This window comes from Lepidothrix coronata, unplaced genomic scaffold (assembly GCF_001604755.1).
Source record: "Lepidothrix coronata isolate B3197 unplaced genomic scaffold, Lepidothrix_coronata-1.0 Scaffold41, whole genome shotgun sequence".
In the NCBI taxonomy this organism is placed as follows: domain Eukaryota; kingdom Metazoa; phylum Chordata; class Aves; order Passeriformes; family Pipridae; genus Lepidothrix; species Lepidothrix coronata.
In genome coordinates, this window is record NW_016690221.1 from 2,500,136 (window position 1) to 2,515,855 (window position 15,720).

At 45.4% G+C, this 15,720-nt stretch overlaps 1 protein-coding gene and 1 long non-coding RNA gene across 7 annotated transcripts; both read left to right on the forward strand.

Moving 5' to 3' along the window:
- Nucleotides 1-3,394: 3,394 nt before the first annotated feature.
- Nucleotides 3,395-5,659, forward strand: LOC108496562 (cytochrome c oxidase assembly protein COX19). 5 transcript variants are annotated; one of them, XR_001874509.1, is made up of 5 exons: nt 3,395-3,573; nt 3,690-3,801; nt 4,097-4,193; nt 4,593-4,638; nt 5,134-5,242. XR_001874509.1 is itself a non-coding variant. In XM_017813371.1 (4 exons), the coding sequence occupies exons 1-3, from the start codon at nt 3,492-3,494 to the stop codon at nt 5,219-5,221; spliced, it is 282 nt and encodes a 93-aa protein (XP_017668860.1). In that variant the 5' UTR covers nt 3,395-3,491; the 3' UTR covers nt 5,222-5,247; nt 5,443-5,659. The 5 variants fall into 5 exon arrangements, 4 of the variants coding, with proteins under 4 accessions (XP_017668860.1, XP_017668862.1, XP_017668863.1 ...); XM_017813371.1 differs by lacking the exons at nt 4,097-4,193; nt 4,593-4,638 and adding an exon at nt 5,443-5,659 and having other exon boundaries at nt 5,134-5,247; XM_017813373.1 differs by lacking the exon at nt 4,593-4,638 and having other exon boundaries at nt 5,134-5,246.
- A 2,972-nt stretch (nt 5,660-8,631) lies between these two features.
- On the forward strand, nt 8,632-15,021 carry LOC108496564. Of its 2 annotated transcripts, XR_001874513.1 has the most exons (3): nt 8,632-13,293; nt 14,135-14,287; nt 14,725-15,021. It is a non-coding gene; the product is annotated as an uncharacterized LOC108496564 (long non-coding RNA). The 2 variants fall into 2 exon arrangements; XR_001874514.1 differs by lacking the exon at nt 14,135-14,287.
- The last annotated feature ends 699 nt before the right edge of the window (nt 15,022-15,720 follow it).

Below are 15,720 nucleotides of genomic sequence, written 5' to 3' on the forward strand. Positions count from 1 at the left end.
AAGAGACCTTATGTAAGAGCTGGCGGCATGCTCGCCTTGCAAGGGTGAGGTGTAGGAATGAGTGATCCTGGAAGGATGTTTCTCTGAGGTGTGTTCTGTGCCTGGGCTGGGAACAGCAGTCTCAAGGGCACAAATTCCAGCATCTGAATGTGCTTGGTCTTGTTCATCTCATTAATTTCTTACAGCTACCCCAAGTGAAGCTACGAAATCCCCGAGTACTTTACTCAAAGCCTTTCATGGCTTGTCAATAAATTATTTTCAAATTAACTACCTGATAATTTGAATCTTCAGGCTTTTAAAAGATGCAGCGTGGTGCAAGAGAGAAAATAATGGAAGTCACCAACTTTACCCTGCCCATAAAAAAGAATAAAGGTTCTCTGACGTATTATTCAGTTTGGTGCTTCTGAAAAGTAGTGGTAAGTGTGTAATAACTTCTGAAGAGACATTTGTACAACTGACAAATAAACCTCAGTAGTGGAATAAGTTTTCAGCACTAACTGACAACATTGTAAAAGAGCAAACAGTTTTTAAATGTTACTTTAGTCCATATTTAATGAATCTTTAGTCCCTAATTAATGACTAACAGCACTGATTCAAGCAAAGGATTTTTTTTTTTAAATCTATCAACCTCTGTACCTTGAAAGAGGAAGATCCAAGATATTCCCTACTTTTGGAAGCCTTCTAATTTGAGCCTTCTAATTTTTGGAAAGGGCTCAGGACTCTAGACTAGAGATTCCGTGAAACACTGCATGCTTTACAAATTATCTGATTTCTCTTGTAAAATGGGTACTTTTATATTGAAGCAGCTATTTCAGATTTCCCTGATGCTGTCAAAGTCTCTCACTTCTTTGAAAGATAATATGGAAAAAACATTTAATTCTCTGTTTATGGCATTGCTTTGTTTTTTATTGAATTTCTTTGGAATTGGTTGGCTTAATCTGCAAATGAGATTTTTTTTCTTCACACTGATTATCTAACAGGGGTTTCATTTGATCTCCTTGGGAAAAATACATCCTTAACTGCAAAAGCACGTGTACTAGGTTGTATGACAGCATGTACCTTTAAAGGAAACTCTAGAAGATACAACTGGCATTTGCAATAAAAACATTAAGTAACCATAACCAAACACCTGCTACTATACCTGATCTGAAGGCAGGTAACTACAAAATTTAAGGCTCCAAAGACAGACAGTTAATAAATAGGTTATAAAAATATTTGGATATAATAAAATATATCAACTTGATATAGCCTTTGCCTAGAATCATGGAATTGTTTAGGTTGGAAAAGACCTTTAAGATCATTGAGACCAACTGTTCCCCCAGCACTGCCAAAGCCACCACTAAACCATGTCTCTCATCAGAACATCTACATCTTTTAAATCCCTCCGGGGGACGCTGGCTCCAACCACTGCCCTGGGCAGCCTGTTCCAAGGCTTCACAACCCTTTTGAGGAAGAAATTTTTCTTAATATGTACACTCCCACCCAACTGGGTGTCATCTACAAGCTTACTGAGGGTGCACCCAATCCTCTCATCCAGATTGTTGATAAAGATATTGAACAGAACTGGAATGGATTGTCACTGTCTGTCTGGGAATAATTCTGCTGTGAGATTCCTGTGTATCTTTTTCCTTTGACTTCTTCCTTCATCACATGGGGAACCAGCAAGTCCAGAAAGTGAGGAACATAATTTGGGCAGTTTGCTAAAATCAAGTGCCTTGACACTTCAGCTAAATTTGTCCAGATGAACCAAAGCTGCTTCTCTGCTCCTCAGTCCTCTGAGATCTGGGAGACAGTTTGCTGCATGTATTTATGAAAGAGGAGTATCTCGCTTTTACCACCAAGTGTTGTAATGAAGTCAAGTGGAAAAGTGCCATTTGCCGTATAATAAAAACCCTCCATTGTTCATAGCACTGAACACCTAATAATAAAACCTTAAATTTCAGGCTGTTTAAACCAGTTACTTATGTAATAGAACACGGTGTAATTTTCCATTTAGAATTTCAATACTGTAATAAGAAAGCAATCAAGGCATAAACAAAACACACTTTAAATAGAGCTGCAGGTAGTATTTCCATAATGACTGTCCTTAAAAATTGAAGCTATTTCTCTTTTTTTTTCCCCAGCCTCGAATTCTTTCTACTTAGCTCAGTCATTTAATTAAAAGAAAAATCAACTTAAAACAGATGAAAGACTGTCTGAAACCAATTGCAGCTATTAGCAAAGAAGAAAAAATACTACTGTAATCCACTGTTAACACTTGGGTAGGTTAAATTAAAGCCATTTCTCATCCTCCTTTCAGGAGGAGATTGTGGATCTGCAGAGCATGTGCTGTAAACCTGCAGGCAATAGGGGTGTTTTTCTTGATTATCCATCTTGAGGATCTGGAAGTTCACCGTTTCCCAAGCATCTGCCAAAAACTGCTTGGTTTTACCAGCCTCATCAGCATTCATGCCATGTGATGAGAACCCTCCTGCTCACCCATCCTTTGTAGGAGGCATAAAATAACTCAGTGCTGTCCATCAGGTTTGTGCACGGCATTAAACCATGGGGATTAATGAGGGATAAGCAACCATGTTATTACCACCACGGACAGCTGATGGAAGAGTTCATGTCATTGCAGCAGGATGGGGATGGCTCCTCCAAAATCCTGCTGGGTTGCTGAGGGAAGTTCATACTGCCTCCCTGCAAGCGTTATCCCCAGGGCTCTGGGATGACACCAGCCAGGGCTGGGTCCTGAAAAATGTGCTTTTAAGTCAAGACTCAGCACTCTCAGAAGTGGCAGGTGAGGAACTTGTTCTTCATGGCAGAGGGGAAGGAGGAGCCCGGCCTCAGCCTGGTCCCTGGATAGAAATGGGAGAGACTCGCTAGGGCTGGATCCTGTATGAAGCCGTTTGCTGACACCAGGATCCAAGTTTGGCTCTTTCCCCCTCCATTTCCAGCTGAACAAGTGCCAGAGACAGACCATTTTTCCAGGCCCCTTCGCAGACAGGAGGCCGGTGGCCATCGCTCTCACCCACCCATTCACAGAACCATGGAATCACAGGATATCCCGTGTTGGAACGGACCCACAATGATCATCAAAGTCCAACTCCTGGCCCTGCCCAGGACAACCCCAAGAATCATTCGGAGCGTTCAGAGAGGAATGCGGACAAAACCACGGGTTTTTATGAGGAGGAATCGGTTTATTTCGCAGAAGCTGATGAAGCCCTGAACGCAGGGATGCGAAGTCCCCCGGCCCGACCCTCCCGTTGGGGCCCAGCCCAACATGGCGGGCGGCGTCGGCGGCGTCTCCATGGCGACCCGCCCATCGCTGCGGTTGCCATGGCCACGGGGACGCCGCGACCATGGCGGGCGGCCCCGCCCCGGTCACGTGGCCGCTCGATGCGCTCGGCGCGCGGCTCCCCCCGGCGGCGGGACGGACCGACGGACCGGGGCAGGGACCGAGGGACCTCAGGACCGTCCGTGCCCACCCCGCACCCAACACCGGCGACATGTCCACCGCCATGAACTTCAGCGCCAAGAGCTTCACGCCGCGGCCGCCGGACAAGGGCGCCTTCCCGCTGGATCACTTCGGTGCGGTACCGCGGCCGGGCGGCCCCGCGCCGGGCCTGCCTCCCCCCGCCCGTGCCGCGGGCCCGGTGGGTATCACGGCCCCGGTGGGTATCACGGCCCCTCGCTGTGTGTTACAGGGGAGTGCAGCGCCTTCAAGGAGCAGTTCATGGAGTGTCTCCGGCACAGCGGCTACGAGAGCGCGGCCTGCCGGCAGCGCGCCATGGCCTACCTGGAGTGCCGCATGGACAGGCGAGTGTGCCCCCGACACCGGCCCTGCCCCACCCCGGCCGTCCCCGGGACACGCTGGGGACCTGGCGGCCAGCCCGGTGGTCCCCGGGGCGGGGATCCCTTTGCGGGCACGGGAGGGGAGGGCAGCCCGCAGTCACACAGGAAGGTGTCCTTGAAGGTGCCCCGTGTGGCATCAGCATCACTTGGCTCGTGTTTCCCTGTTATCCAGCCCGTGCGGTGGGATAACAGCGGCACTCGGGCAGCTTCCATCCCGCACAACCGCATTTCTCGATGTGAAGCTTATTTTTTTTCCCAGCTGGTTACAGGTTAAACTTTTAACTTGCACGTGCTTTGCTCACCTCCTGCCTGGCCTTCCTAATCAGCTCTGAGTATGTCTTTAGGACCCCCAACAGGTATTTGTATAACTTAACCATGAATTATCAGAGCCAGTGGTATTTCTTTGTGTATACTAATGCAACTGAGTCTTAATTAATGCTGAGTTCAAAATACATCCTCGTATAATTCAATTATGTAATATATATTCCCATATAATATACATATATTCAAGCATATAATACATATTCAAGTATATAATACATATTCAAGTATATAATACATTTTCAAGTATATAATACATTTTCAAGTATATAATATATTTTCCTATATAATACATCCTAGTATAATTCAGGTATAGTTCAAGCAGAAGTACTTTGGCCTGTTAGCCCCTTAGAAATATGTTTCAAGCAGGCAAGTTAAAAGTTGAACTTGTTCCTCAGGTCAAGTGAAAAAAGTGTTGATGTTTGGTTTTCCAGGGATGTTTCCATTCGTGCATTGCTTTGCAATGCTTCCTGAACAACTGTGAGTCAGGGAACTCTGGGAAGTAAACGAATTTCTCTGTATTTAAGGAAAATAGACTTTCATGGGCTGGTGTCAAGGAGGGCTGCAAATCAAAAACTTGTTTGAAAATCACTGCAGCAAAGGGTAATTAAAAGTGGTAATTCACTGTCATAAATGGCACAGGTAAAATTTTAGAAAGGTCTTATGCAGTCTGTTAGTTAAAGATAAACCAAGAGTCAGGTCAGTTTCTGAGGAAACTCTTACTCAGTATCCAAAATCAGGAAACAACACTTTTAATTGGAAAACCACTGTTAAGGAGAGGGAAAAAAATGATCCCAGAATGTTGCTTTCCAAAAACTGAAATTTCTGAGATCTTGCCAAGCAGCAATAACTCTCTATAGATGTCTTGGATTTCTTTAGGGTGAATGATACTAAATGAAGTAAAGAATGCTACTGTTCTTTTGTTTATAGACTGTATTCTCTAAAAAGCTTTTTGTTTTCTTCTTTTTAACTTAGGCAGCTTATGGCTAATGAACCACTGGAAAAATTGGGATTTAAAGACCTGATAAATGAGAAATCAGAAGAAAAACCTGAAAAGTTGTGATGAAGACAGACAACTTTGCTCCTCATGTATGGAATGCATAACTCTAAATGTAGTACATATTGTACCTCCTATTCATATTGCAGTAGGAAATGTTTCCTAAAGGAACATTTTTTCCAGAGTTTAATTTTCCTAAAATAAGAGGTTTTTTTAAATGAGCAAAAGTACTGCCTTTGTCTGCTTTGCTCAAGTATTTCTTAACTTCTTTCTTTTAATTTCTCTAGAGGGAAAACAGTTACTGCCTGAAGTGTTCTCCATGTCTCTGTAAGAACAGTGAAGTCTTATTTTAAAAGGACAAAACTCCCAAACCAAACAACCCTTTATTGTGTAGATCTTGAATTACTGATTAATCTTGTGTGGGCAGTACTAATATGCTCACAGGAGTTGCTTGTTAGGTGGAAATAAAGCTGTTGTGGTACTTGCAAATTGCTTTTCATTAAATACTGGTATTAGTGCCCATCTTTGGGGTGATCTCCTTCTCACCCTGCTATGGAAGACACTTGAGGTGGGTGGTTTTTTTTCAGTCTTAAAATCTTCCATCCTTGTCAGGAGAGTATTTCTAGTTCCAGACACCAGTCAGGTGGTGATTCTACTTTTAGTTACCATGCCAGCAGTGTTCACCTAACTTCATTTCATCATTTAACTAGGAATGTTTCATTCTGAATACATTCACTTATCCAAATAGAGCTGCCATATGTTTTGGGGTTTTATTATCTTAATGGTGAAATCAGTGTGGAGACAGAAATGGTGTTTATTTGTGCTCTGAGTTAGCAAATATACATAATGTGATTGGACAATTTTTATTCTTTTAAAATCAAATGTTTTATATAAAAACCAGGGTAGATCAGGAGTTAGCTGTCTAAGAAATCCAGTGTTTCTTCCAACACATGTAGCTGCAGCCCATACATTGAGAAGGCCATGCAGCAGGTGAGAAATCAGCTCTGAGTGTGTCTTTAAGATCCCTGCTATGTGTTTGTATAATTTAACCATGAATTACCAAAGCCATTCTCTTGCATGTAGTAATGCAGTTGAGTCTTTCTTAATTAATGTTGAGTTCAGGCAGAAATAGTTTGGCCTGTTAGCCCCTTAGAAATGTGTTTCAAGCAGGCAATAAATTTGTAAATCCTTTGGATGTATTTTCTACTGTATTTTCTGCCCTGTCACCCCTGTTCTTTTGTTTTTGTTTTTAACCCAGTGACTCATTTCTCTGCCTATCTGGTTCTTGAATGTTAAGCTTTAGGGTCAGGGCCTGCAGACAGTGATACAAACAGTGATCTGTTTGTCAAGGCAATTCTCCAACACTTTCCTCTTTATTTGGTGTCCTCTCTTTGATATATCTCCCCTTCCCTGCTGTCTGCTTTTGCTTCTGCTTCTCTCCACTGTGCATCTGCTCACACTGAGTTTCAGGAAAGGGTGGAAGAACATTTTCTGCTTTTCATATTGATCATTGGAGCTGAGATTTAAATTGTTGCTCAGGTCTAATCTGATGGAACAGAGTGCACACAGCTCAGAGCTGGTTCCTGTTTGAAAAGAACATTCGCCTGCTGCTGCATATTTTTATTCTACTTCATTCTACTGTTCAAATTATATCCTTTGGTGAGATTAGTACATTTATAGAAAAGAAAGCAGAGATTGTATTTCTGCACCAGATATTAAAAGACTTTATATTAAACCACTGAACAAGAGCTTTCTTTCAGTGATACCAAGTTAGAATTAAAATAATCTCCAGCATCTGCAGAAGAAAGAAATCAAATTTCATGCTTCTGTGCTCCTTGAATATTATAAGGTGAAGTGAATTCCTGGTAGGTGTGAAAGAACCCACCAGTGGTGGGGGAGTAATCTGGGCTGTTATCAATGCTAGTTTCAATTTTTGGGTGTTAGTCTGCACTGTGGTTTGGCCAAACAGTTCCTTCACGAGTTCAGTCCATGTTTTCCTGAGATATTGATACCAGCTCTGTCCTCTGCAATGTTCTAGAGTAAAAGGGGTAAAGTTTTTGAGGTGTTGAGTGGTTGCCACTCTAAAAGGGACCACGGGGGTGAGAGGTTTGCACCTTTCACCAACCCTAAGATCACATCTTCATCCTGTCCAGATCCATAGGCACCTTTCATTCTGCTTCCCAGCACTGTGAGTCAGCTGCACAGCCCTGTCCCCTCATGCCAGGGTGAGAAAAGAGCTGTGAGTGGATAGCTGAAAACTTGGGGAATTGGCAGAAGCACATATTTCCTGTAAGGATTAGCTGGAGAAGAGAACATGTTCAGTGGAGCTGTAAGGTAAGCTCAGAGCTGGTGAGGGACATCAGACAGTGAGATCTAATGCAACTGAGATGTGGTGGGAAAAAAAGCCATTAATCAGTGCCAAACCTGGGTCAAACAGTTTTCCCAACTTGCTCTATGGGACAAGCCCCTGCGACACCAGAGTCATCAGGGAGAATTCCCAGAATGTTCTTCAATTAGCTCCTGCCAACATACAGATCATTAGTTAAAGCCTCTCCATTTAAAACCTCTTTATTTTAGCTTTGCTTGTGGTATCCAGGTGTGTGCTCCTTTAAAATGAAAGCCAAAGGAAAGCTGTAAATTCACAACCATCTTTCCTGTGCCCATACCAAGGAGAAACCTCTCCAGAAGCCTGTCACCAAGCTGGGAAAAAAATCTGTATTCTGGAAACGCTGAGCTGAGGTGTGTGTGCTACAGGGGAGGCAGTTTGTCAGGGGCACTGCTTCCTTCGTGGAGCTGTTTGGAGTTGATGAGCTGCTCTGCTGCGGGAGTGGTCCCACGCAAGTGCATTAATCTTCCTGTGAGAATCCTGTCAGGTGCTGCCTGAGCTGCTGAAAAGCTCCACCTGCTGACGGATCCCGTGAGCTGGAGACAGGCAAATGACTGGGAAATGAGGTTGGGCTGGGATTGATGCACGGACTGCCAGCCTGGATGTGCAGATGTGGAAGGGATAGCCCGAAGCAGGAGGAAGTGTTGACTGTGTTGGAGCGAAGATCTATTTGAGCTGTTACCGCAGCAATAGAATCAATAAGTGAGGGGGCTGTAATTGTCTTTTCCGTAGCTTTCCTTCAGCAGACCCTCATTCCCACCCTAAGGAGGCACTCTGCTGCTTGGGATCAGTCCCAGGGAGTCCCCGGAGGGCCCTGGAACAGCAGAGCTTTGCTGTTGGCACTGGGGAGAACCTTGCCCATGCATTCCCCCTTTCTTTGCTCATATTAAAATCCACTCAACCACAAAGAGCTTAACCTTGATCACTGCAGTTATTTACAGAGGGAACATTGCTGCAAGCCAACCCTCGTTATGTCTTCCTGGGAGACCTTGAGCTCTAGGTGTATCTCTCCAAACAACTGCAGTGACCTGCAGAACAAGGAAGAAAGGGTGTAATAAACATTTCCAAAGCTCTGGGTGTGCTTTCACAGAAAATCCTACACAAAGAGAGCCTCCTGTGCTTGCTCTGGAAGTGGGCCATGGTCCAAAGTCCTTTGTGGGAGCACAATGAGCCCGTGCCTCTGTGCTGAGGAGGGATTGTTGCTCCATCTGCCACCTGGAATGGCATACCTGGTGTAGCAGAAGGGTTGCATCTGTCAGCACCTGTGAAGTGAATATTTGGGGTTGTGCACAGTTAGAGGCAGGCAGTGGGTGTAGCTGCTGACCTTCACGTTTGGCCCTTTTCCAAGGCCTTCTCCCCAGTTTGTCCTGCCTGCTTCAAATCCAAGGAGTTCCTTGTGCCTGGGCATTACACTTATGTCTAGTAGTCATCCACTTGGTTTCCTTTGGAGACCATGGAGTTGCTGGCCTTTGCTGATGATTAGTTGCCCTTTGGGGCAGCAATCAAAACAGCTTTCCCTTACTGCTGCTTTTGTGGTTTTGGCTTAACCAGCACTAACAGTGAGTGAGGGGTAACTAGAGTTAAAGCAACTCTTAAATTTCACCTTGTTGTCTCATTCCAAGCAGGCCTGAAGAGCACTGAGAGGCAACACTATTTTCACTGAGCCTCTGGAATGAAACGTATGTTGTGTGAGGCTATGAGAGAAGGAGCAGCCTGCTCCCATACAAAAAGTGTCTGTAGCATCACTTGTTGCTGTAGGCTCTCAAAGTGCCTTGGATGTTCTGGTTCCACTGGAGAGCAGTATTTTTCTACATTTCTCATCCGTAATTCCTGGGATGGGAATGATGCTTCTGCTAGAATGCAGGAGTGTGGTCATTTCTGGTAGCATATTCAGTGACCCCAGAGGACTCAGTTGCTTTTGTGCCTGGAGGAGATCCATTCTGGAAGAGATCCTTCTGCTAAACTGGTAATGTTGTGTAAAGCATCAGGTTTCCCACAAAGATCAAAACTCTGACTCAGATTAATTAAAAACCTATTTGCAAGTGCACATGCAAGGGTCCATTTTCCCTTCCAGAGTATTTCAATGAAAATTGGATGTCTGATTAATCTTATCCTGGTTCCCCCCCTTTTTTTTTATTTCCCTTAATGATCCTGCTGCTGTGAATAACTGGCAGTGTTGCATTTTTTTCAGGATGCAGCAGATTTTCTATCTTGCAGATTTTCTAGCTTACAAATTTCAAGACAAAATGCCTTTCTTCTGGAATGAAGGTGCCATATGGCTTGAAATGCATAATTGATCACTGCTCAAAATAGAAGCTTCATCGAAAGTCACCTAGAAGTCCAATGCATGTGTGCAGGGGACTTAATAGACCTTGATGCATTTTTTGTTTCCTGAGACTGATGATGATACAGGGACAGGTTTTTATGGCTCCTCTTAGAGGTTCTGATGCTTGTGCTCTCATTATTCCAGGAGATCTTGGGAGTTGCATTAGGAGGTGCATCAATCTTATGCTTGCTGATCCCTGCTGGGCTTGGCTGGATGAAAAACACCCCAGACAAGCCTGGCATTCACCATATAGCCCAACAAAGGCCACAGTTGTATCTGTGAGTGTAAAACAGTTCAGTTGATCAAATCTGGTGGGCTGAATCCAGCCCTTGGTGCCCCATATTTCCCACCTCCAGTGGGATGCCTCCACAAGCAGCCTGTCCCAGCTCCCACACAGAGTGAGGTAGGTTCCTACTGATGTGGGAGGGATGTTGGGGGTCCATCTGGCTGTGTGCCCTGCTTCCTGGTAATGAGCAACACCTTAGACCACCCAGTATTGTGGATGCTTTTCTGTTCTGGTCCTTATGAATTATGGCAAACTCTGATAGGAAGAGTGGTGGGAAGTTGCCTTGAAAAAAGAGAGCAGAGCAGGAAAGAAAGCGAGGAGACTACCCAGAATGATCCAGGCTTTTCAATTCACCTTGATAGGTTTAAAAAGCGGGCAGTGGAGGTGCTTCTGCAGCCCCTTTGGGCAACTGAGTCCTTTGTCTATTTTAGTAACCTTCAAGGAGCTGACAGCTCTGATTTCTGGAGGATTTCTAGTTTTCTCACTGCTAGCAAGTCCTGCTCAGCAAGAACCTGCTCACACACCCAGTTCTGCTCCTGCTTGCAGAGCTGCTAATCAAGGATAGCACGTGGGAAGGCAGCCACATGGGAGGGGGTGCTCTGTGAGGGAGTCAGGCCCGGTTTTGTTTGCTCAATTTACATTTCTCTGTTATTAAATCATGTTCTGGGTTTCAGCAGGGTTTGTAAGCACTGAATCTCTCCTTAGTGGACAAAGTAGGAGAATGATAGCACTACAGAATCTGGGACACCAGGATAGCCCTGAGGATTTGATGTGATGCTGTGTGCTGCAGCCATCTGCTGCCAATCTACCAAGGACCTTTCCCCTCCGGGTTGCACTGGCAGCCCCAGGTAGCATGGCTGGATGGATGGTCCAAAGCATTTCATCACACTGAGGAAGCCAGTTTTGGGGCAGGCAGACTCAAAGGGGAAAAGAAATCCTGCTGCCACTCAGGATTGCAGAGAAGCTGCGGATCAGATCAGTGCTGAGAAAATTGCTGGTAACTCAGGATGCCAAACTAGGCAGGAGCAAAGCCCCCCAGTGATAAATGAGCCTTCACTGCCCCATGAACAAGCACCAAGCAGGAAATCCCAGGGGTGTAATGAGGCTGGCTGCTTGCAGCTCTGGGATTGCCTCCCTTGGCTTTTGCTCTTTAGTGTGGAGATGGGAGTTAGGCTGTGCTGTAAACCCCTGGATGTAGCAGGTTGTCTTTAACCCCTCGTCCTCATCACCCATCACTGTGGCCCAGCCCATAGGGAGCACACACTCCAGGGTGTGCCTGTTGTTTGGCACATCTCTGTGCATGCTCAGAGTGGTTGCTAAGGCAGCATAAGTCTGTCCCCTTTCTCTGTGCCTTCAAATGTCTGTCTGATCTAGAGGTATAGTTGTACTGTGTCAGTGCAGCCCCATCCCAGAGCAGTATCCATATGGGAGAGCAGAGGCAATGCCACGGGTCAGGTGTTAACAGTCTGTGTGCACAGACATCAGTGTGAGTGGTACAGGAGAGTGGAGTGTGGGCTTCAGTTTAGTTCTCCCCCTCCCCAAACTGTGCTGCAGAGTCTGGTGGGAAAGAGGAACTATCCACTGCCACCTACAATGACACAGCATGGAGGTGAACAACCTGACAGGAGATGCATCCTGAGCTCTGTGTGAGAGATGCTCAGCATGTGCAAGGGCAGCACAGAGATGTTACAGGAACCAGGTCACTGCAGGGCTCTGGTGACAGGAGGTGTGTGAGTTCTGGTCAAAGGGACAGAGATACTGAGTTCACTGGCTGGTGAAAAAGAACCAGGTAGGTGAAAAATGAGAGCGTGTCTGGAACATCTCCCTCCATCCTTCCAGCATGCATGGCAGGAGACTTGCAGGTGTGGTGGTGCCAGCCAGAAGGACTCATTTGAACACAGAGATGTCTGGATTGATGGCTTTATTTCAGCTTATTTTAGCAAGTAATAGGCAGGGGGGGTGATGTTTATCACTGAAACTGGAGCTGGCTGTACTTTAGATCACAGCTCTAATCGGTTAGACTGACTTGGACAGTAAATCACTTCAGCAGCACTAATAACACAGAGTGACAGGTGTACTAAACCCTCTATTGCAGCAATAACCTGGTCCTGCTGGTTCTTTCACTCGGGTTAGTGCTTCTGCTGTGGTTTGTTTATTAAAGCTCCTTCACAAAAGTCACCTGGGTGGCTGCTCTGACTCAGCCATTGAAATGGCTGTTCTCCTGCCATTCCCCAACCTGGCTTCGGCTCTTTTTATAGCCTGCTATAAAATTGTTTATTTTTGCACCTGTTTAGAAAGGCTTTTTGGCCACAGGGGTCTCATGATGTTGTTTTCATGGCTTCTGGAGCAGGGCTGCTCTGTTGTTGCTAGAAATAATTGCTGTTAATTAATTCTTTGCTGATTTTTCTTTGGCAAAGCATACTGAAATAAGCAGAGAAGTGAGCAGCATGCTCTGTGTCTTGATGTTGTGGGAGCTTTTAGGAGGCATGCAGTGACATCCAAACAATCCCATCAGCAGCCAGAGGAAGAGTAGGACACAGTCCTCAACTTTCTGTGGACAAAGTTAATTGGGGGGAGGCTGAATTACCATCTCCAGCTGTTTGGCAGCTTCCTTCAAGCCATAATTTTTAATCTCTTTCTAGAGAAAAACCACAGCCTTGTTTCCATCTAATGCTTTATTCAAATCACAGTTGAGCAATGTTACAGAAAATTATGTGGTCTCAGCTCTCTGAGCTGGACCAGCAGCTGAAGGCAGCAGCCTATGACAAGAGACTGACTGCAGGGGCCAATAACTGCACCATTTTCTTTTCTGTGCCCTTTTAAAATGGTTTGTTCTTTTTTTTCTGAAGGACTTTCAGACCAGAAATGAAGTGCTGGGCTTCAGCCCCTCTGACCTGTGGTCATGCCTGTATCATCTCCATCATTCTCTTTGCACTGGGCTCCTGGCAGGATCAGCCACTGCTTCCCAGGAACCCAGAGCTGGCAGCAGCTGGCTGGGCCACTTCTGTCCCCACCCTGGAATGGGGACATCATGCAGCCCTGTCTCTTGCTTGAATGTCTCCAAGCTGTTCCTGGAAGAATGAGCCATTTGAGCCAGGAAGAGATTAAATTATTGGAATTGAGCAAAAGCAATTTCCATGGTAAGTGCTTGCCCTGTGGTTGGCACACCGAACCTGTCCCGCCGTGCCTCTGACTCAGACTGAGTTGATGACGTCCTGCTCTGAATAATCACTTTGACTTTTCTTGGAGGAGCTGATACCCTGACATATGAGTGTCTTCACACATATGTTGGCTTTCTCCATACTGAGATTTCACAGGCCTAAATCTTTTAATTAGGATAGGTGGGGAATAAGGCTCAAAGCAGTGGTCTACCAGTGACATAGTTGAATTATTGATTTCATTGGCCTAATTTCATCTTCTCTGAGAGCATTAGGCCATAGAAATCAGCACAGCTCCAGACAGGTGCCTCATAGCTGCCACGGAGCCAATTCCCTCAGCTGTCCCCTCCATGTCATCTTTTACATCATATGAAATGGGTTTGGTACAACAGCAACATGACTGTTACAGAGCTGTTTTTCCTGTGTTGACATTTCCCCATGTGCTGTGGAGCAGACATACAAATATCCAACATCTTCAATCTATCAATTACCCCCTTTCTCTCTCAGAGGTCTCTTGGCTCCCAACAACACTGTCTGAGCAATTAAGCAGCCCCTGCAACCACATACCAACTCCCAAAGCAGCCCATTGCTGCAGTGAGCTGGCCAGAGGCAGGCAGAATGGAAGCTGAAAGGATATCCTGAGCACGTGACGGGCTGGTGATCGGAGAACTTTCCTTTTTGTTGGCAGTGTGGCTGTGAGAGATCAATGATCAGCTCTAGGGTGTTGCAGAAACCTAAAACAAAGGTGTTTAAAGAAATCAGCAGAGATTTTACTCTGAACCCCCTTCTTGTCCTCATTCTCCCCGTTTCTGCTGCCTTACAGAGGATCTCTGTGTGCATGATGTTACCTCCACGACTATTAAATCACCAGAACAAAGGACTCCCCATCTTTCACACTGGTAACACTGGGCTGCAACAGAGTTAACCACTATGCAAATGGAATGAAACCCTGACCTGCAAAACACTCTGCAGTGAGGTACTTTTAGAGCTGCACCACACTTTGTCTTCTCTGAGGGCTGGTGCAGGTGCAGAGCAGCTCTGCAGACACAGGACTTCACTGTTATTTCTGCACCCTCACATCACTTTCTCTTCAATTTGACCGACACATCCTAACCATGCAGATGCAATGAATGTGCTTTACCCTGTTCCACAGAAGAACAATCCCACAGGATCCACACAGCAATTTGCTCAAAATCAGAGAAAGTTGGCATCAGTATTGGATTTTCAGTTCAAGAGTTTTTAATTCCCCTGATCTGAGCCCTCTCCTCTGTGGCATTCCTCCCTCTCAGCTGTCGCCACTCTTGATTTAACTGGATAACCCAGAAAACAAGATATATAATTTTTTAAAGAAAAACCTCTAGGATTTAAGTTTCTTCCTTTTTTTTTTCCTTTTCCTTTTTTTGTTTTGAACAGGAAACCAAAACTGCAACGGAAATGAGCTGCTGTAGCATAGGTGCAGCTGGCCAGTGCTGTAGCTTGTTCACACAAACCTCCAGCTGCAAAAGCTGCCTCCCCTGTGGTGCTGAGGAAGCCTAAAGGATCCAGCCTGGTGTATCTGCTACTCCAGAGTTTTGCTTGAATGCAGTTGCAGTGGCATGAATTATTGATATCTCTGTTCAGGTTTGCTGTTCACGCAGGAATCTGTAATGCTTCCCCACCTTACGCTGTGAATGCGCTCCCGGGTCACATAAAGGGTTGTGTTTAACACCCTTTCACTTGCATGGTTGTGACATTGATCTAGCCATTTCAGGGCCAGGGCTGCAAAATTAACTAAAAAACCAGTGTAAAGAGCTCTTTCCTGACAAAACAAGGCAGTCTTGGGGTAAAGGGAGCTAATGTGGAAGGGCAAGGAGAAGGTATGGTTATGTCTGTCCATTATCAGGGTGTCACCACAAAGATGATGGAAAGGTTTCCTGAAATTTCTGAGCATTCTTTGCCCTGACCTCAGTATCTGGCATTTCCAGAGGCTGCCCTTGCTGCCACTGTGCTTACCACCTCAAGAGATCCCATTAATAACGTCCGTTTCTAAGGCAACAACCTTGTGATTTAGAAAAGACTGAGTTAAAAGTGTGTGTGTTTACAAACAAACACATCTTACACATAAATATGTAAGTATTTACATACATATGTATATAAATTTATATCAGACCTACAAGTCACTTAGCAGTGGAGAGACAGAAAGCACCTGAATGATGGTGATGAGCTGACAGTGACAACGCATCTCCAGAGAGTTTGGCCAGAGACTTTGCAAGAAGTAGGAGCAAATTCATTTAGCATTCCCTGACAGGCCATACCCACGGGCAACTGTGGGGCAAAGCTCAGAGGAGGTGTTGACTCCTGTGGGTAGAGGCAGGAGGGAACAGTCTGACGTGGACAAGGCTCAGCAGCCTCTGGGAGCCTCTGACGGGG

Bases quoted from the DNA above. Each gene is read 5' to 3' on its own strand.
- LOC108496562 (XM_017813370.1), top strand. From the start codon at position 3,492: ATGTCCACCGCCATGAACTTCAGCGCCAAGAGCTTCACGCCGCGGCCG. The intron at 3,574-3,689 runs GTGCGGTACCGC...TGTGTGTTACAG, and splicing joins CTTCCCGCTGGATCACTTCG to GGGAGTGCAGCGCCTTCAAG. The intron at 3,802-5,133 runs GCGAGTGTGCCC...TTTTTAACTTAG, and splicing joins CTGGAGTGCCGCATGGACAG to GCAGCTTATGGCTAATGAAC.